We start from the raw sequence: 19,998 nt of genomic DNA, 5'->3' as shown, positions 1-19,998 counted from the left end.
ATTGTGAATGAAGCGCTCATTATCATTATTTGTTTTTAATTTGTGGCCAAAAACCACTCATTTCTCACTAAGAGTTATGCAGTTTGTTCACTATTTTGTAGTAGTTAATGTCCAAGTCCTGTCCTAAGTGTGTGACTGCATCCACTAACCTACATAGTGTCCATTAATCTAAGCTTTAGTGTAACAGAAAAACTAGTAAACTGCACTACTCGCTGCTAACAATCCCACAATGCAATGCTCCGCGTTACCGGTGTTGCCGATGACAGAATTTAGTTTTTGTTTGCTAGCTTCTGATATTTTGGCTACATGCTTTGAACATTTTTGCATACATCATAAAATCATTTACTAAATATAAAAACAATTACCAAGCGATACAGAACAATTTTTTAAAAACATTGATATACTTGGTTACCTACTCATATGACCATTTGGCAAAGGGAGTGCTCGTGTTTTTAAGTGTCAGTGGAAAGTTTTAACACTAGTCTTAATACAATTTTAAATGCACTTTTATTACTTTTTTTCATGTAATTGTCTTGAAACAGCATAAAACAATAACATGCAGAAATATCACATGGCTTACAGTTTTTATGAAAACATATTTCTTTAACATAATTCGAAAGTTTGTTTTTGTTAATACAGACAAAGTCCATGGACCAAATTAGAAGTGTGGTTCCTTGTCCTATAATTAAAATTCATGTAAACACATTATTCAACTTATAAGGGAGGTGCCTGTCACTTCCACTCACAGCCCATACAGTAGGTTAAAAATCAGCAAAACACAACAATCATAATCTAATTGTCAGTAGTCACTCTGTAAATACACTCTGTATTAGAAGAAGTATAAATAAGGAGTTACATCTTACCAGGTGACAACAAATATCTGATAGGTAGGATTGTGAATGTCAATGTCATATTTCTCTGGTGTTCATGAGTGTCTGCATATGAATACAGTTGAATTTCATTTGGCAGTGTTCCAGCACAGAATGAAAAAAAAAAAACAAAAAAACATTTAAAACACAAATAGGTTTACACTTACAGAAATAAGTACAACATGACTAACACCTCTGGGTGTTAAAGTCATTTAAAATAATTCACACTGTGCAAAACAAATCACCCGAAAAAGTGTTGAGTCATTCCAAGTGCTATTCACCAAGGTTATGCAATGTTACAGTAATAACAACTCTGTCACAACAAAGCACTTAAAGCAGCTGTTGATTAGGCAGTCAGTTTGGTTTATGAGGTGCACCTACATTTTACAGTCAGACAGTCAGTCTCATTATTATAAGTGGTTAAGCATATTGTACATCCAGTTTCAGGTCAGTATCACAGCTTTTACTTGTGAGCACAGATGTCAAATAACCTTAATGGCAGATATGTTATTAGCACTCAAAGGAAGTAATCAGCTCAGGCTCCATTTCAATTTTTTCTAAGTCTGCACTCAACATATCAGCACCAAATGAGACCTTAAAATGAAGCCTTGCAGGTGTCTTTAGGCTGAATAAATACCTAGACTTTCATGATTATTTAACTGTCACAGAACTTTCTAAATTTTAATTTTAATTTAATTTTCTAAGTTTTAAGCCAGACGCAAACTATTATGGTAAATTGTCACACCACTTCTTTAAAATAGTGTTGTGCAGAGCCTCACAGTACTTCACTGCTCTTTACTGTTGATCCTGCTCCATACCGCCAAAGTGCTCAACATTCAAACTTCACACTCTAGCTTCTCCTGCCCCCAGCTGTCATCTGCCTGGGCCCAGTGGAACTCATATCCCTTGGACAGCACAAGGCTCTCCAAGTCCCTGTCCTCAGCCCTCTCTTTCAGCCTCTGCTCTTCCAGGATGGAGACCAACATGTCTCTTTTCTCCACTATCCTCATGATCTCTGATAGGATCTCCTGCTCCTCCTGGAGCTCCGAGGCACTCTTCTTTGTATCTGGAATAAGACAAAAAGAATTTTATATACTGTTATAGTTAACACTCAGTTTATATGTTAATGTCTGTGTTTACACCTTACCCTCTGTTGCCATTCTGCATCGTAGATCACACTGCAGTCGGCTCTGTGTGTCTTCCAGTTCAAGCTCCTGGGCACTAAGGAAGAGAAAAAAATTTGGCGACCTCTACTGGGGAGCAACAGCAATTGCACATAATTTTAGCATGTTTTTCTGTAAGTCATCTGTGTGTGATCAGATGATTAGCAGTCACTTACAAGATCATGAGTTCAGACTCATAGCGTGCCAATTTGTTCTTCTCCAGAACAAGTTTAAACCAGGACTGATAGAGCTGGGCCTCATCACTGTCATCTGCATGAGATGATTCTGGGAAAAGAGGAGGGATTGACCAAGGAGAGTGCAAAGGAAGGAACATAGGAGAGAAGGATGAGCGGAAGGAGAGGGTGGAAGGAGTGAGGGAAGAAGACATAAATGAATGTAGCAGGGTTTGGAGGTAGAAAAAGGCAGTGAAAAATGTAAAGCTTTTATAAGAAAAAAAAAAATCATACTGAAATCAAACATCAAACACACACAGGTCATCTGATTTGCTTTCACATGAGACAAGACCTCACTATTCAGTGGAACACCAAACAAAGCCCTGTACTGTAACAATGAAGTCTCACTGTGTATTGTGAGTACAGCCATTAACTGTATGTAGAGGCTTTTAACCAGACTGGGATTACAAGGCAATGCTTTTTTCTAAATGGTCTGAGAAGTATGGGCACAGCAAATTAAAAAAAGAAGAAGAATAGGGCTTTCAGTGGAATTCCATTGAGCTGTGTTGTTGACTGAACCAAAGCATTAAGCTAGAGTTCTGCCATTAAAAGTAGCTTTGTAGTGTCTTCTTCAAGCTCAGAGACCCTTGTAGGGCACTGGTCTGTGAGTGCACATATTACTTAGTACCTGTATCTCCTCTTATGAGCTTTTCTATTGCCACTCCTCTCTCCTCTACATCTCTCTGTTTCTCCCCAACTTCTTCCAGTTGTCTTTGGATCACCTGAGCAATGCAAAAATGTCATCATACAAAGCATATCATTAATTCCATCCATCCATTATCTATACCCGCTTATTCCTTAACCATGTTCATGGACAAGGCAGGGGTACACCCTCCATCGCAGGGCCCATATTATTAATTATTCATATAAATCATTCTATGAGATTTCTGCTTCTGCCTCTAAACATTCAATGCAGTTTCAATATAAGATATCAGTTCTGGAAAGAGATGTTGTATTTTAAATCTAAATTTTCAGCACTGTGAGCACTTAAGTTTTTATATAACCGTTACCGTTGTATCAGTTACCTCTATTGCTAGACAAATAAAGCAACAACTCTACAAGAATTAAGAGAATAGTTTGACATTTTAAAAAATACACTTATTTGTTTGCTCTGATTTAGATGAAAAGATCAATACCACTCTTGAATCTGTATATTTAGGATAAGTTTACAGTCCTCCCTGGTGGACCTCAAATTACATAAATTACCTCAAATCTATTTAGGCATTTCTGCATTGCAATTTTCAGTTTCTCATACAATGACACACTGAAAGGGGACCACATCTGAAATAAACTAGTAACAGTCAATAAACAGATTTAGCTCTCAACAAGAACGCAATAGGGCAAAAAACATTGAACTAATCCTTTAATGTGGGCAAATCTAGGGTTATCTTTCTTGACTAAAAGGCGTAATTTAGAGTTGAGACAGTTGTGTCTAGTCACCTTAAAAAAAAAAAAAAAATCACATCTACAGAGTAACAGATTCCAACAAGCGGGTGAAAATACTGTCAACAGCACTCTGGTAAATCATCTGAAAATGCACATGGGCAACATTCAGAGCAGTTAAAATAAGTATAGAGTTGTACTATACCTGCTTATCCAAACACAAAGGATCTGTTAAGTCTGTGGGATCAGTAAACCTATATACTTTATCATCAAGTAATTATTGCAGGCATGGTAAGTAAGTATTAAAAAACCAACAGTATATCAGATGTTTTCACTTTTTTGTCATGGTGGATATAAAAATGCAGTGTATGGAACAATACCTGAGCTCTGTGCAGCCTCTTCAGCTGTTCTCTTTTAGCCTGTTGAGCCACTGTCTTCTCCATCTTCTCCTGCTTCCTCTTCTGTTTATCTGTACACATCTGGGACAGGAAGTATAGAATAATTTAAAAAAAAAAAAAAAAAAAAAAAAAAAAAAAAAAAATCACACAAAGCATATGTAACGTTTACTGAACTGATCTGTACAAACCTTCTGTCTGTAGGTCAGGTTTTCATTTTCATCATCACTAGAAGAAGGCTCTTCTAGATTCTGTTGACTAGAGGCTAGATTAAAGGAAAAAAAGAGAAAGTTTTAAACATGGTTCTTGCTTTATATCAGTACTTTTAAATAAATATCACATTAAATAAAGACAATTAGAACAGTTTTGCACACATGATCACTATCACTTCTCACTTGGACATACAAAACCACTGGTTCCCAAACTGAGGGTAAAACAGAGGGCTCAGATGATAGACAAACAAAAACAAAAAACACACACACACACAACAAAAACACATGATGTTGCCCACTTTTATTTTTTGTCTTTTTCTTAATGTGCTTTTTACTTTGAAATAAGTTTTATCTCTAAATGCCAAATAAACTATTTAAATTAAACAGCTGAAGAAAGAACTCTGCTTATACAACATGTCACAATATTTTAATGTTAACAATGGATCTCTTTTCATATTCATGAACTTTCAGTTATTTTCTATCAGTATTTCTTGTTGCTGCCGATTAAAGCATTAAGCAACTAAAAGCCAGAGATTTTCTTCATGGATTGGTGGAGACCAAAACAGAGCCTCAAGGAGATTAAGTTTTTTATGGGGAGCTAATGCTTTTCTAACGTTAGACATATCAACTTTATAAACAGGTATAATATAAACATTTTACAGGAAGAGAAAAGAGAAGGATTTTAATTAAAACTTGCTTAGATATCATATTTCTATATATTTAGCATGTACAGAGAGCAGCTATTAACAACTGAAATATGGACACAGGAGTACACCTTGGACGCATTTTCATTTCACAGACCAAAAAGTTTAAGAACAGCTGCACTAACCTTTGTTTCTGAGGTTAGTGAGGATAGTCTTGATTTCCTTTTGAACCTCCTGCTCCTTTCCTTCACTCTCTGACATCTCTCTCTTCCTCAGCCTCAGGGAAGAGAATAAGTCGACCCTCCTGCGGGGCAATGAGCCCCTGTCATCAGAGAACACCCCTCCAGAGTCTCTCCGGCCCTTTAGGGACACCTGCTGTAGCAAAGAGGGCAGGTCTCGCCCAGCCCCCCATGGATCTGTCCCTGCTGTCGCCCACCGAGCTTCATGGTTTTTGGCTTTCTTCACCTCTCCAGGCAGCTCCGGACCCACAGCATTGAAGCTGAATGCTCCCTCTGACATGGGCCTCTGCTTGCGGAGGTTGTCATGTTTGGGTCTCCTGTGAATGTGAATAAGAAATCATAATGCACATTTAGTTTGAATTATACCCTGGAATTGAGAGAAAAAGAGGATGCTTAGACCAATAAGATGGGTGTATTCTTTAAAGTAAAATCCTCTCAATAGCAGCTTTGATGTCCTTCTTAAACTGTCAACAAAGTATTTCATACGTACATTGTGACTGCAGTGTTGGCGCTCCTGGAGGGATTGGTCACACTAAATGTCCTCCTGAAGGCGTTGGCTATAAGCTGCAAAGCTGAGTGGGATGAAGCAGAGTTTTGGCTCTGGGATGATTCTCCCTCCTGGCTCGAGTCTATCTGAGGCTTATCTGCTTCTGTTTCTGCTTGTACCTGATAAAACATCAGAGGACAGGGAAAATGCGGTCAAAACAATGTGGAATTAATACTTCTTATCATGGTCACATCACTGTTTTTGGACCATTGTAGAAGGAGGGAGCAGGGGGAGATAAAGAATGGAAAGAATTTCCATTACCAAGCTTATTTTGCTCTTGAAAAACAACAGAATTTGCTGCCTTAATAAATAGATAACGTCTTCACCTGATTTTCATGTTGTTGTCTAGTCTTTGTGTCTGTGTTGGTGAGAGTTTCCTCTTGAGTGAGCACTATGTCCCAGTTTAGAAGCTTCTCTTTCTCAGACTGAGATAACATCAAGCGCGTCTTTGGTGTGGACGAGTGGCGGACTGTTGATATTGTATCCACATGTTTGTCACTCTTCTCACTTATCTCTGAAGGATTCTGGATATCTGTTGATGTCTGGGAACTGCCGTCACAGTTCTGAGACAGTGGGTCAAAACACAGCCAATTAAATAAATTTATGCAGTGTCAGTAAATCACACGGACAACCTGACTCTGAGCAGCTGTTCAAACATTCTCAATAAAAAGAGTTATACCGCATATGTCAAAACTGAGAATAAATATCACTTGACTTACTGTTAGTCTAGTTTTAGTGGCAGTATTCTCCCCAAAGTCAAATTCAGCTTCAGGCACAGTCTCGGGTCCTTCTTTGTTCAGTGACAGGTTTCTTTGGAAAGGCTTAATGAAGATTAGAGGGAAGTCTGCAGACACAGGTAAATAAGAAGAATGTTATTTCAAAACCCAGTGAAAACTGTATCCATCCACTCTGTGCCTTTCCGTTACACAAAGGTGCATTATTGATCTATTTTGAACTGAACAACATAAGAAGACATTTGCACAGTGTGTAGTCTGCAAATATGAACTGCATAAAAGGCATTAAAATCATTTCACAATAGTTCAGATCTGTGAACCTATAAAAGGCATTTCTTTTTCAGCAAGGCAAAATGGAACAGGAACAAAATAAAACATTTAAAGATAACACAAAGTTCATCTGACTGTGTCTAAATGTGAGCATTACAGACCTCTAGTGTTCTATATGTGACATTACAACACATATTAGCTGTACTGACCTTACTGTAACACAGAAAAACCTGATACTCACTCGCTCTGATCTTCTTCTTCCAATGATTTTGCTGTTTAGTTTTACAGTGATCTAGACCAAAACAAAACAAGAGAAAAACAAACCTTCACTTTGTGGGGAAACTTGGTCAAAATGACCCTGTTGTGATAATGCCGTAAAGACAAAATCTTCAGGTTCTTTAAGGAAAGAGTGTTCACTCTACTTCTCCACTATGTGTTGCATATCAAGTTTCAAAAAGCAAGAAAGTGACATAGTAAGAATTTGTAGCAGGTCGGTGAAAATATATGACAGAAAGTTTGGTATATTTATCAGGTTAAATGATAATGGCTTAGCCTGTTGGCTGCACTTGGAAGACTGTTCACACAATAAAGTAAATCCAGAAAATACTCCTGGAAACACCTGCAACACCTAGTAATACCTTTTCATTTTTTAAACATACAAATTTACAAAGCATCTGTGTAAACATAAATAAAATGTTTGTTTCCTTGGTGGTCACAGCATGGACTACTGTAACATAAACACTGTATCTATTGCCTCATAAGTTGAGAAACAGGCAAATCTATTAAAACCTTGTTCCTGTATAACTTAACTATCACAATTTACAGTTTTCTGCTTTATAAGTTCTATAACCAGCTACAACTCAGTAAACGTGTGGTCATACGGTTCAGTCCAGGAAAACTGCTGCTGAGATAAAACAAACACTAATTGTGGGAGAAAAGCTCCAGTACGGTATGTTAGCAGCCCTTTGACCTCCTAGACAGCTGGAGGAAGGGCGCCAAATCAAACACACGCATTTGGGAATTTCCACCACTAGTTAAGCTTCAGCCAATTAAAGATAGTGCCTCAGGATATACCATGTTTTCAAGTAATAACAGGAGCTGACAACACAATTTAGTGCAGTTTGCAATTTGAAAAAAACAGAGTAACTTTCTTGAGGTAAATGAAACAGAAACAGTGCTCCATGTTTTGAGAATTACAATTACAATTGAAGTACAATTTAAACCACATATTGCAAATGAAGGAGGCAGACTGACCTTTGGTTTTGGCTTGCCTTTGATCCTTGGCACCTGTGGTGTCTTGTGCTGTGGATATTCCAATACAGGAAGCATCCAGAGCCTCAACAGCCATTTCTGTGTCTTCAGGAATTATTTTCTGACCTTTATCAAGCTGCTCTGAATGCAAGCTAGATGCACCACCTGTGAATTAAAAATTATTTTTAGTCTTTAGATTTTAAGTAGCATTACATTATTCTAATCAAAGATGCAGTAAAAAAAACAAAAAACAAAAAAAAAAAACAACAAAAACCTAGTATGTAGCTTAATTCATGCATACTGTGTCCACGATTAGTTTGAAAAAACAGGGCAGCAGATACTACTAGTTATATATGATCAAATAACAAGCAGTATATATGAATGAAGTAACCAGGTATGCAAACAAATATAAACATAATTCTACTATCCTTTTCATACAACCAAAGCACTATTGAAAATAATGAAAACTGCAAATACATGCACCATTTCAGTTTTATAACCACTACAATATTGATTTCATCATTATCACCAACGCAAGCAAAACACAAGCAAAATACTTATAAAATACATGGCATGTTCAAAACAATGTACTCACAGAATAATGAAGTCAACATTGTACAGAATCTTTTCCAAGATGATTCCACTTGGTCACAGCAAATAACTTGACAACATCTTGATACATTTTTTTTGTATGCATTAGATAATTAGACCTTTTATTAATGGGACTCTTCCACTTGTATTCATTGATGTTCTCACTTTGGTTTGTCTCACTGTCTGTCAGAAGATGACAGACAGTAAAATGAAATTTCACCACAGATACCAAACCCATAGGAAAAGACAGAAAAGACCCATTAGCAGAGCCCATGAGGAAGTTGACAGGCAGAGCTGTCATGTCATTCATTTCGAATTTTGTTCATGTTGACATAGGTTGGCACATTTGCTCAGTCACATTAAAATAGATCTATCTGAACAGAGTTTGATTAAATTGCATAAAGCCTGTGTTTTTAGTTATTTTCGGCTGGTATATAAGTAATAGTTCTATTTCTGGCAGAATTTAATGGCTTTTGAATTAAGGGTAAGTCCTATTCCACTGCTGCATGCCTCCCTCAAAATCTGTCACAATCCTAAAACTCTGATGTTATAAAGCATGTTATTTGTTTAGTTAAAAAAAAAAAAAAAAAAAAAAAAAAAAAAAAAAAAAGCAGTGAAAACGATTTGTGTTGGTGATGTTAGGTTAACTTAGCACAGAGGTGAAAAAGAATTTGCTTTGATGGAGGTTTTTGATGGAGTTGATTTTATTAATAGAAAATCTGAAAATGTAAGTTCAATTCTAAGAATATCTATTAATCACTTCCTTAATCATAAATCATGTCCAATTATTCAATTAATGCAACTCAATTACGTGGCAATAAAGAACAAAGCAAATAATTTATGTAATCAAATCAATTTATTTTATTTATTTTTGATTATATTTACAGCTTATAAATACCATAAATTAAGCAATTTTACAGTAATTGTCAATGTGGAAAACAAATAACAAGGCTGGAATTCTGCACTGAAACCTACAAACAACTACAAAATAGAATACAGCCAATTCAATGTATCTAGCAGTGTGCAAAAAACTGCTATTGGGCTGCTCATCTCCTGAGCAAAGTCTAGGAGGTACAAGAGAGGGATCTGGAGAAGGGCTCTGAGGGAGGGAGGCCTCCTTCTGAAACAGAGGGAATCACAGACAGACCACAGACATACATTACTGTCAGATAGGGCTAAGAAGAAGGGAACCTGCTCGTGATGATATATCGAAGAGAAAAGGTAAATTCAGGGGCATTCACATGAATGCTTGGCGTTAGGAACACAGCACAGGAAGAGTGTTAATGGGGTTAGCTTGGATGATGTGACAGCAAACTAACAGAACAACCAAAAAACAAACCAACTCAAAGGTAAAAGGTGCCATGTGTGCTTTCAACAAACTCTATACTGAATTTTTTGCTGTCTGTAACCAGGTTTTAAGGCAGTGAGGATGATGAATTTGGATGGTAATCTAAAATGGACACACTAAAGGTCTTAACGCACACATTTAGCTATAATGTATAATATACACCTTTCATATTCTTTATAAATATCATGCAAAGGCCAAAAACCAACATGGAATATATCCTATGCGTAAGTACTTTCTGAGTACCCAACAAGATTATATCCTACACAAACTTTGCATTACAGCCTTGAAAAACAACAAAAAAACATGCTAATGTTTAGAAGATAGTCTACATTTAGCATGTTAGCAGGCTAACATTTGTACTAAAAATTAAAAGTACGACTATGGCTAATGGGAATGTCCGTATATTTTGGGTCACAAACCAAAGTAGTGGACGAACCTAAATTTGCTAAAGAAATAAATCACCAAAGTCGATAGGATGTATCATTTGGGAAGCATGAAATGCTTGTACAAAAATTCAGTGGTAACCCAGCCAACATTTCGGTCAAAAGCCTCACATGGGAACTTTGCCATAGCCCTAGAGGGATAGGCTGGGGATCCTGTAAGTCATTAAGACTCATCTTACTAAATTCAGTTTGATTAAAATGAAAAGAGATGTGCTAGTTGTGATATTATACCAGATGTAAAATAGTTTAATCTGCCAGTAACGCTGGTCAGAAGCTCAACAAAATCGGTGGGCTTCATCCACTTGGGTGGATGAGTATCTATAAAAATTTCCAAGCATCCAACAGCTGTTGAGAGTCCAGTCAAACTAACTTTTAGCTTTACTGTTATCCTGGCTAAAAAAGCAACTAGAGTTTATGTTGAAGTTGGAATGAACAGACTTGGTGTTGCAGCCACAGACATGGTGAGGATGCTTCAAAGTACGCAAGAAAAAAGGCGAAAGTTAGTACTGTGGTATTTTAGGTCTTTTTATGGACTTAGTTTACTTTAGGGACTAATTTAAGGCGCATATTTTTATTCTTAGGAGCTAAAAGAGGAAATAGGTAAAGGTGAACAACTAAACAATTTAATGTATCACAATGCTACACATAATATCTTGACGACAACTATATGCGTACTCATAACTCATGCTGATTTGTGATTGGTTAACCTGGGTTAGGCAGGAGAGGGCGGAGCTACAAAGGCAGCCAATGCAAAAAGCAACATGACAAGATCTTATGACCGAAGCTGGCCAATCATCACCTTCCCCACTGGCAGGACTCAGCCAATCAGAGGGTGCAGCATTGGAAACTTGAAACAGACTGAACAAAGTGAAGTGAACAAAACAGAGAAAGATGAATTTGGGTAAAGAAGGAAATGGAAAGAAAACAAGAGTGCTGAGAATTATAAGAAATAATACTCTAGGAGTTAAAATTACAATGAGACATTTCAGTGAATTGCAAAAACTGCACAAATAACTGGTCTGTGCTTTAACATTGCTGTTGAAGAACTGATCCCCCACTTTGCTCCTTTAAAACAAGCAACACTGAATTCATGGTGAGCACCATTTACAATACAAACTACAACAGAAATGATAACAAATTACAAAGTAGAACAATACTGCCATACAAAAAAGTAAAATATATTTACCCAGTCTTTTGTGGATTCAAAGCAAATGGAAAGCAGTGAAAAATAAATGGAAACATGATAATCAATCCTGATCAAATTATTAAAGGCATAGTGGGCCTGGTTAGGTATAGATTTTCATTTAAAAAAAAAAAAGAAGAGAAGTCTAAACTGAATTTCAAATATTTCAAACTGATTTTACATCCCAATAAAAATCGTGTTCAGTGGCACAAACTGAGGCAAAATTATGGGGAAAACTCAAATAAGTTGGTCATTTTGCTACTACATCCCAGAGCAAGAATGGTAAACATTTACTTTTGTAACATACTTGTTTTATACTTTAAAAGAAATATGTTGTTGTACTTGCTTATTCATAGAAAGTATGTTCATATGCATATTCACATTGAGTGAAATCAGCAAATTATCTTTAACAAAATACACAAAAGAGATATCTAACAAAAAATAATTCCAATGAACATTTCCTGAAATTATATTAAAAATGAAATAAAAATACTACTTTGGCATTTCCATTGCACATCTCTGTGGTTTTGAGTTAAGCAGGCAGGATGCAGAGTCAGTGTAAAGTTAAAGCACCATGTGGATTATTCTCAAACCATTTCAGCTCAGTGAAATAAAACTACAACCAGCCCAGATGGTTTCCGAAGTTAGAATTAGAGGGCTTGTCCCATGCCATTGCAAATTAATGTCCTTACATCATATGAAATACTTACAACAGGTAATTCAAAGTGTGTCTGGAATGCAGATTGGAAAACATTTGACATTTTGTCCCAATCTGGCTAGTTGCTCTGGGCCAGATGACAATTGGATCTCAGAGAAATATCCCAAATTGACTATCAAGTTCCCAACATTAAGTTGTCTGTTACATATCATCTGATAGCAGCTGTGTGATGTAAAGGCAATTATTAGCACCTTTAGGTCATGCCTACACTTTCAGAAGCTTGGAGCAAGCCCATGTGAGTCAGCAAGGTGCGACACGACAAAACCTTGGTACACACACCAGGGATCTGAACTAATTACCACATATGTCAAGGGCTGTAGTATTTTATTTAAGCATCCCACTTGCATGTACCATTTGCTATTTAAATGCACATTTCAATCAGAGTACCTATTAGATATAATGTTAAAGTAGCTATGTAAGAGCTTTCCACTGTAACTAAAGGCAAATTCAGGCACTGGATACAAGCAAATGATGCAGTTTTCCAGCACCATCTATGTTGCTTGATAAAACAGTGCTGACTTCAAAAACGCAATACTGAAATGACACATGGAATGTAGGAAGTACAGCTATTACTTTGTGTTTTTTCAACTCCTGACTCAGCAGTTTTAAGGGGCAGAATAGAACAAATTTAAGTCGAGCAGCCCAGACAAATCTCTTGTTAGTCCCCCTCTTATGTGAGCTGGGGGCCAATGAGCTGCTGCTGGACCAGCTGGGGCTCCTGGTAGATCTGCCCCAGCACCTCGTGCATCATGCAGAGCAGAGGACAACCCATGCTCAGCAGCTCATACAGGAACACATAGTCATGTGAGTAGCTCCTGACGTGAGACCTCACAGCTGTGAAAGACTCACACACACTTTCCAACAGCCGTCCAGGCAACACACACACAGCCCAGCTAGCACTCCTTGGCCAGCTCAGGCCTCGCCTAAGCAAGGAAACCAGGATACCTGAGGGTGGGATGTGGACGCTGCCCGTCATTGAGAAGTTCCCACTGTCCAGCGACGACGTTGTGACACAGCGTTGGTCTTCCTACTCGAAACAAAATACACAAGAGGAAAATGATAAAATATACAACATTTCCTTCTTCTACATGTCTAAAGAACAATTCAGTGTTGAACTAAGAGATATAATAAAACACAATGCATCTGAAAAAGGGGCACTCAACTCAACACACTTAAAATTCCTCAGAAATTTGCTATTTTCCAGTTTATTACATATGTGTAACCACTACAGTGTTTCATACCATTCTCCTTTTGAACCTGCCCAAATGAGTGCTGGACTGACGCTGGGCATAATGCATCTTGCAGTAGAACTTTGCTGTAGAGGAAGCAAACAAAATCATAAATAGGACTGGCTTAAAACTAAAGATTTACATATATGAAAGGCACAAAAGGATAAGTCAGGTAACCAAACAGTAAAAAGAAGCTCCTCCTGCTCCTGTTTGTTTTAAAGTGACTTCCAGGAGAGGTAAAGCATCTACAGATACAACAAATCTGACGTACCCTCCTGGGAGTCAAAGGTGTGTCCTCCCAGACGGAGGGTGCAATTACAGACGTTGCAGCGGAAACACTCGCGGTGAAAGAAGTAGCCTTCTGCACTCAGTCTCTCCATTACATAGACCCGCTTGGTGCAGAAGTGGCAGATGTCACTGCCACCGAGCCCGGGAGGGAAGTCCCTACGTACCACACACTGAGAGGAAGAACACCAAGACAAGTTTACATAGTCATGGGATACTGTTTTCCAGACAAATTTCTTAGGGTTGGTGTTTGTTTCCAATAGGTGCCTGCAAGTACACAAAACAAATGGTCTTGCAGCAAGACAGTAAAGCTTCACCCATCTGAGAAATTTTTGACTATAATTTCCACCAAAATGAGTGAACAATATAAAACCTATTGTCAAGCGATTCACAGTTTGTCCTATAAATAGATATAATTTTTGAGACCGAAAAGGATCATTTTACTGCAAATTATGCAGCGTACCAAATCTCAAGTCAACTCTCAATAATATTGTGTCAGATCAGGTCATAAAATATTGTAACAATTTATTCCCTAAAATAAAACTCAATACGTCAAACATAGAACTTAACATGGTTTAAGTCCATTTTTCCAGTTTGTCAAATTAATCAGTCAAACAGATCAGTAGGTCACAGTGAATTACATTATGCAGACCATCAGTGCATTTAATCCACACCACTACCATTAGTATCAAGCTGAACATCATCAAGCATTTTCAAACCACACTTGCAAAGGCCAAACAAGGGTAAACATTTAAGTTAGCAGTAATTGCATGTATAAGAATATATGCTCTCAGTATGCAAACAGTCCTCAGAAGCCCATTTCTCTGCTGTTCCTTTGCCCTCAAAATGCAAAGCAAAACCCATTTAGCCCTTCAGCCTTAGGTACCCTCCCTGGCCAGGAAACTAGAGCCTGGAAAAGGCAGATAATCCATTGTCAGAGCTGGGAGAAGCATGGAACAGGAAATGTTAGTTTTGCTATGCAGTGACTACTCATCTTCAGCCAACATTTAAGCTATATCACAAGGAAAAAAAAATCAAGCCAAGGCAAAATGCACCTTGGTCACGCTCAGTAATGACACCTCTTCCCAGTATTTGCTAGCTTAATATCTATCCATCCAACACTTTCACACCTAGATTCAATTCATCCCATGAATTCTGGGTTAGATTCATCTCAGCAGCATCTGCATGCATCTTACCGGTACGGAATTGGGCCTGTGGTCTGTCTCATAGAGGAGGGCCAGTATCTGTGCTTTAGCATCTATGGCTGATGATACCTTTCCAACTGTACGCTAATGTTAACGTCAAACAAATACAGGCACAGAGGGTTGGAGGTGAAAACAGAAAGAAGTGGAAACAAAGAAGAAAAGAGGAAAGATTAAAAAAAAGATGAAGATTCAATTTGAGGGACTGTATAAGTTATTAACTAATACCTCCTTAATGTAACTGGGAGCTCCAGTTGGACAACTCTCTGATCGAACAACTGACTTTTGAGTGATTCTTCCAGTTTTCTCAAGAGCACAGCTCCCATTGCACTAAATGAACACCAGAATGAACATCCCTTGTAAAAAAGAAACACTTCATTTATGTCGTATGAAGCAGAGCTCCAGCCTTTCTCTCTATAATAGTTACTGCTTTTACATCAGAAAATGTGTGATTACAATAAAAATAAAATGTAAAATAAAATAAAAAGTTGTGACAGTGTATACTATAGTAATTTTACTTACCTCAGTGATACTAAAAATTCTATTAATTCTCACAAGAAATACATATGAATTCTATTGGGTTAAAGGTGTCAACCTCTCTGCAAAGCTCTAAAATATTCTGGGGCTGTTTCACAAAGACAGGCTCCTAAAATTGGTGGAATTGATATTTACAAACTTAGATTAGGACACTTTCACTGGAAATCAACAGGTCATTAGCACTGGACTAGCAGCTCATTTTCAGGCAGGGTGCCTACATACATAAGGGAACTATTACCTTCATGTGATCATTTTCATCTAATTTCCTGTCATGAACTGTCTCCCGAGCACTTTTGTGGACCTTCTCCTGGTCAGTTTCATAGATATTCAGAGAACTATCATGTACACTCTTATACTTTTCCTTGTGCTGTAGAGAGACAGGAAGGGAAGATGAGCCATTGTGTCCATGTTCACAGTTATTGACAGAGAGGGGAGAGGAGGTTTCCTGGCTCAGACAGGATTTTTGCTCTGTTTTGTGGGAGTCAGTGTAGGTGGAGGGAGTAGCAGAGTCGTTCTGAATCTTGTCCTTATGTCCAGCAGCACACAGAGGAGAGGAGACAGAGGAGAAACCTCCCTGGGCAGTGGGATTAGGGGCAGGGTGGTCCACAGGGTAGGCTGTGAAATTCTTACATACAGGGGCAGGGGGAGAAGAAAGAGGGGAGTAGGTAGATGCTCCCACCTATTGAAGAAGAGTTGTCAGAAATCAAATTGTATTTGTCTGTATTCATCCAGTTCTGAATCTCTCTTAGGAACTGTACTGAGACTAAAGGTCACTGGTTTACGTACATATGTTTTGCATGTAATTAAACTGCCAAATATAAATGTGCATGTCATTAAAAATGGTGGGCCATTTGACTGTGTGACATCTCCTGACATTACAATGGTCATAATGCATGCAGCATATATTGTGAAGGTTTTTACTTACTACCCATTAAAAACCTCCAGCTACAGCTCAGCAATTGCCAGTGCCAAACAAAATTAAAAGTGACTTGTGCTTTAATCAACACCCCATCATCCCATAGTTCAATATGCACACTAGATTGTTATGAAGCATTTATCATGAACATACAGCACTCTCAACTGTGACTTTAATAAAGTATGAAAGAGTACATGCAAGTAACTGAGGCAATACACAACCTGTGGCACAGACAGAGGAGAAAGAGAAGCAGAAGGTGGTTTGTTGGAGCCAGGAAACATGGAGGAGAGGAGGACAGCTCGCTCCTTTATACTCCTCCTAGAAAATTCTCTAGCAGAGAGTTGCTGGGTTTTACTCTGCAGGGACAGCAGGTGATAGTCATTGGGACAGAAAACACAAAAAAAGAGTCGTAACTACATTTTTGTACAAGTTATGATGAAAAAGAGTGCACAGGACTGGCATGAAATTCACCTGTTGCACCGACTCGTCTGACCTCTCAGAGGGATGGTCAATACTTGATACAGTGGAAGCAGAGAAATGACTGCTTGCAACACTGGGAGAGGGGCGTTGTGAGTAGTAGCATTCAGTTACAGGGCTGGGTGAACGTGGAGGACGTAATGGGCTCTTTGAGCGTGAGCGGGATGGAGAGCGACTGTAGCCACTCTGAGAGCAGGAGTGTTTGGGGGAACAGAGATCTTGCTCAGCCAGAGAACTGGGGTTCTCCAGTAAGCGAAGGTAGATGGAGGGCTGGAAGAAGAGACGAGGAACAAGGGGATGCCAGAAAACATGGATATCATTTAAAATAGAATATAGAAATGATTAATACTTAAAGACAGTGAGAGCAAATGTTCAGAGGGAAGCATACCTGCCACTTGGGGTGGATGGGAGGCAGAGAAGGAGGAGGGGGATTGTCTTTGGGCTTTGCAAAACGGGGGTCTTCTCTCTCCTCCTCCTCCTCCTCCTCCTCTTCCTCATCAGAAAGAGAAAGTGGGGTCATGGACGGAGACAGAGGAGGAGAAGCGGATTGTTCAGATGGGTCCTCAGCAGACTGATTCAAGGTAGTAAAGATGGGATAAGAAAAGATAGGGAAGTAAGAAAAGCAAAGGAAACGAAAAGGAGGAAAGGAAAGGACCTTGAGCATAGGGCAAGGGGAGGTAAAAACGTAATCTTGATTGATTTTTTTTCCATATTGATAGATAATATATATTGAGATATATAAATTGTTTAGGCAGATGTGCAGCTGGACCATAGGTTGGTGGTAGTGGCAAAGTATCTCACGTTCCTTAGATTATTTTCCAGCATTCCATGGCACTCTTCATAAAGCTGAGGCAGCGCAGTTTTGGAAAAGTATTTTCTGCCAGGGAGTTCGTACCTGGAGTCAAGCACTTTCATTTCTTGAAGCCGTCTTGCTCCACTGTGCTTAGGGGCATCATATCTTTTGCTAGAAAGTATGAAACGGCTCTTGTTATGTCCTTACCCCTTTTGAAAAGTGTTTCAAAAGGGGTAATGGCTACAAAGGATGACAGGATTGAGTTCTGCTTTGGTATGGCGCCGCTGCTAGCCCTACTTGTTGACGCAGTAGCATCATGCTGCATTTTCATGCTTTCAGTGTGGTCGCTGGGATGGTACTTTTTTAGGTGATAGAAGGTTGGTTGTGTTGTCAGTCTTGGTTTTCACTGACCGAGGAAATATTTTACAGACCGTTTTAATCTGCGCCTCATTGCTTTTCAAATAGCCAAACCACTTCCAAATAACTGAATTCATGGTACCTTTTTTGTCAACAGTTTCATCATCGAATGCTAACTCAAGGTTAGTTTCCCTTTCGTCGCTGGTTCCACTCATTTGTAATCCTCGTACCAAGTTTGTGTTGCAAAGTGCAGTAGGAAATGGACTTTGTACTTTGACGTGCATGTTAAAAGCTGCACGCTGATTTACTGCTCCGTATTTCTGCTGTGTGATTGGCTCTTAGAATAATCCATATCAAGCAAAAAGCTTCATGGTTTATCATCGTTATTGACATAAATTTTATTGCGATTGGATATGATATAGTTTACTGGCCCAGCCCTACTTTAGCGATCAAAGTAAAGACTATTTAATTAAACAAAAGCACAAATTTATGTTTTATCTAGAGGGAAGCTATTATACAGGGTGTCCATAAAGTCTCCTAACAATTTAAAAAAAATATTACAAAAGCAAATGAACAGACAAATATGTGGAAATTATTACAAAATGAGGAGTAGATATTGAAGTTTTTTTGCCTCATTTAATAAACCTCTACATGGGCACCATTAATTATCAAGACTGTACTCGATTTCTTGCCAAGTTCGTTGTAGCAAAGCCTCATCAGTGGTGGCAGTGGCATCAGTGTTCTTTTGCTTTAGTGTATCAGTGATGTGCCACATCTTTGTTCAATACACGATATCTTTAACAAAAACCCATAGAAAGAACTTTGATAACCACTGAGTACATGGAACAAATCTTATTAAGATATCTCATCAACTGCCTTTCTAATATATTTTTGTATATTGTAAAGAGACTTTATGGACACTGTACTGCTACAGGTTGCATTATCAGGCATCAGACAATGCAGATGTTCATCTATTATCCTTTTGCAAAATTTGTTTCACTTACAATAATTTGGATGTAAATGTTGCATTATAATAAATGTGTTTCACTAAATTCAACAAATGATTAACTTTAACTTTATTTATCCCCAAAGAACTTTTAGCACTAAGTATCAAATGTTCAGCATTAATAGTGAAGTCTTTGGACTAACGCAAAAACATTACACAGTACCTTGCCTTTTGTTGAATTCTCATTAGTCATCTGAATGGCATACTATCCCATACACATGCAGGCAGTCTCCATTTTGCTAAGGTCTGAAATGATATCTATTTGTTATAAAAGCTAGTTGTTTCCAGTCAGTGGATCATCCCACTTCCTACAGATTTTAATCCTCTTTACAAGAAGCAGCTCAGATAATTTACTTCACTGAAAGAAAGAACAACATAAAAACGAACAGTAAACCAAAACTTAAAAGCAAAGATGTCCAAATTCAGGTTAATATCTGCATTTGAAAGGTTACTTCTGCCAAATAATTGTATTCAAACAGTCTGTTTTTCACCTTAGTGCAGGTCTTTGCTGTTGAAGAATTCTCCTCAAATTTGGCCAACAGCTGAGTTGCCATGGAGCGGACCTTATTCTCCCGCAGCTCTCCATCCTCACCCATAGGGGGTGCACTGTGACAGGACAACTGATGCCAGAACGCAAGAGAGGAGAGTAGTAAGTTATGGGATAAATCTGACAACAAAGTGATTTTTACAATACATTACTTTGGAAGTGTTGCATTAATATGACTACCATCTTTAAACAAAGCTGCAGCCAACTGAGTAAACATGTACTCAATATCTAAGTATAGCTGAATAACTACAATTCTGTTTTTGCCGTTTTCAAATGTTTATGGTCTTCTGGTGAACCTACCTCTGTGAGGTAGTGGTTGCCCTTTCGCCGTCTCTTGTTTACAGAATCTTCACCCAGTTTCTTATCATCCTGTGACAGCCGACATGACAGTAAAGATTCATTAACGTTGGCATAAGTTTCTACCCA

At 38.2% G+C, this 19,998-nt stretch overlaps 1 protein-coding gene across 11 annotated transcripts in view; it reads right to left on the bottom strand.

Annotated features, from left to right (window-relative positions):
- Window positions 1–490: 490 nt before the first annotated feature.
- mical2b (microtubule associated monooxygenase, calponin and LIM domain containing 2b) overlaps window positions 491–19,998 on the bottom strand; it is a 46,206-nt gene continuing 26,698 nt past the window's right edge. For 4 of the 11 annotated variants that reach the window (XM_026312066.1, XM_026312068.1, XM_026312067.1 and 1 more), the window contains 23 exons: window positions 19,873–19,941; window positions 19,517–19,645; window positions 17,258–17,440; window positions 16,864–17,139; window positions 16,614–16,748; window positions 15,715–16,155; window positions 15,168–15,269; window positions 14,934–15,026; window positions 13,724–13,910; window positions 13,465–13,538; window positions 13,169–13,250; window positions 7,944–8,105; window positions 6,931–6,981; window positions 6,405–6,529; window positions 6,012–6,248; window positions 5,629–5,804; window positions 5,085–5,455; window positions 4,235–4,308; window positions 4,029–4,127; window positions 2,894–2,987; window positions 2,209–2,317; window positions 2,017–2,090; window positions 491–1,935 (listed from right to left, as the gene is read on the bottom strand). In XM_026312066.1, the coding sequence (XP_026167851.1) occupies window positions 1,706–1,935; window positions 2,017–2,090; window positions 2,209–2,317; window positions 2,894–2,987; window positions 4,029–4,127; window positions 4,235–4,308; window positions 5,085–5,455; window positions 5,629–5,804; window positions 6,012–6,248; window positions 6,405–6,529; window positions 6,931–6,981; window positions 7,944–8,105; window positions 13,169–13,250; window positions 13,465–13,538; window positions 13,724–13,910; window positions 14,934–15,026; window positions 15,168–15,269; window positions 15,715–16,155; window positions 16,614–16,748; window positions 16,864–17,139; window positions 17,258–17,440; window positions 19,517–19,645; window positions 19,873–19,941 (3,573 nt within the window). In that variant the 3' untranslated portion in view covers window positions 491–1,705. Of the gene's footprint in view, window positions 1,936–2,016; window positions 2,091–2,208; window positions 2,318–2,893; window positions 2,988–4,028; window positions 4,128–4,234; window positions 4,309–5,084; window positions 5,456–5,628; window positions 5,805–6,011; window positions 6,249–6,404; window positions 6,530–6,930; window positions 6,982–7,943; window positions 8,106–9,368; window positions 13,251–13,464; window positions 13,539–13,723; window positions 13,911–14,933; window positions 15,027–15,167; window positions 15,270–15,714; window positions 16,156–16,613; window positions 16,749–16,863; window positions 17,140–17,257; window positions 17,441–19,516; window positions 19,646–19,872; window positions 19,942–19,998 lie in introns of those variants that run through there. The other 7 variants (XM_026312071.1, XM_026312072.1, XM_026312069.1 and 4 more) reach the window with 6 other exon arrangements.

This window comes from Mastacembelus armatus, chromosome 6, assembly GCF_900324485.2.
Source record: "Mastacembelus armatus chromosome 6, fMasArm1.2, whole genome shotgun sequence".
NCBI classification, from domain to species: Eukaryota; Metazoa; Chordata; class Actinopteri; order Synbranchiformes; family Mastacembelidae; genus Mastacembelus; species Mastacembelus armatus.
This window is presented reverse-complemented; position numbering and strand designations above follow the sequence as displayed.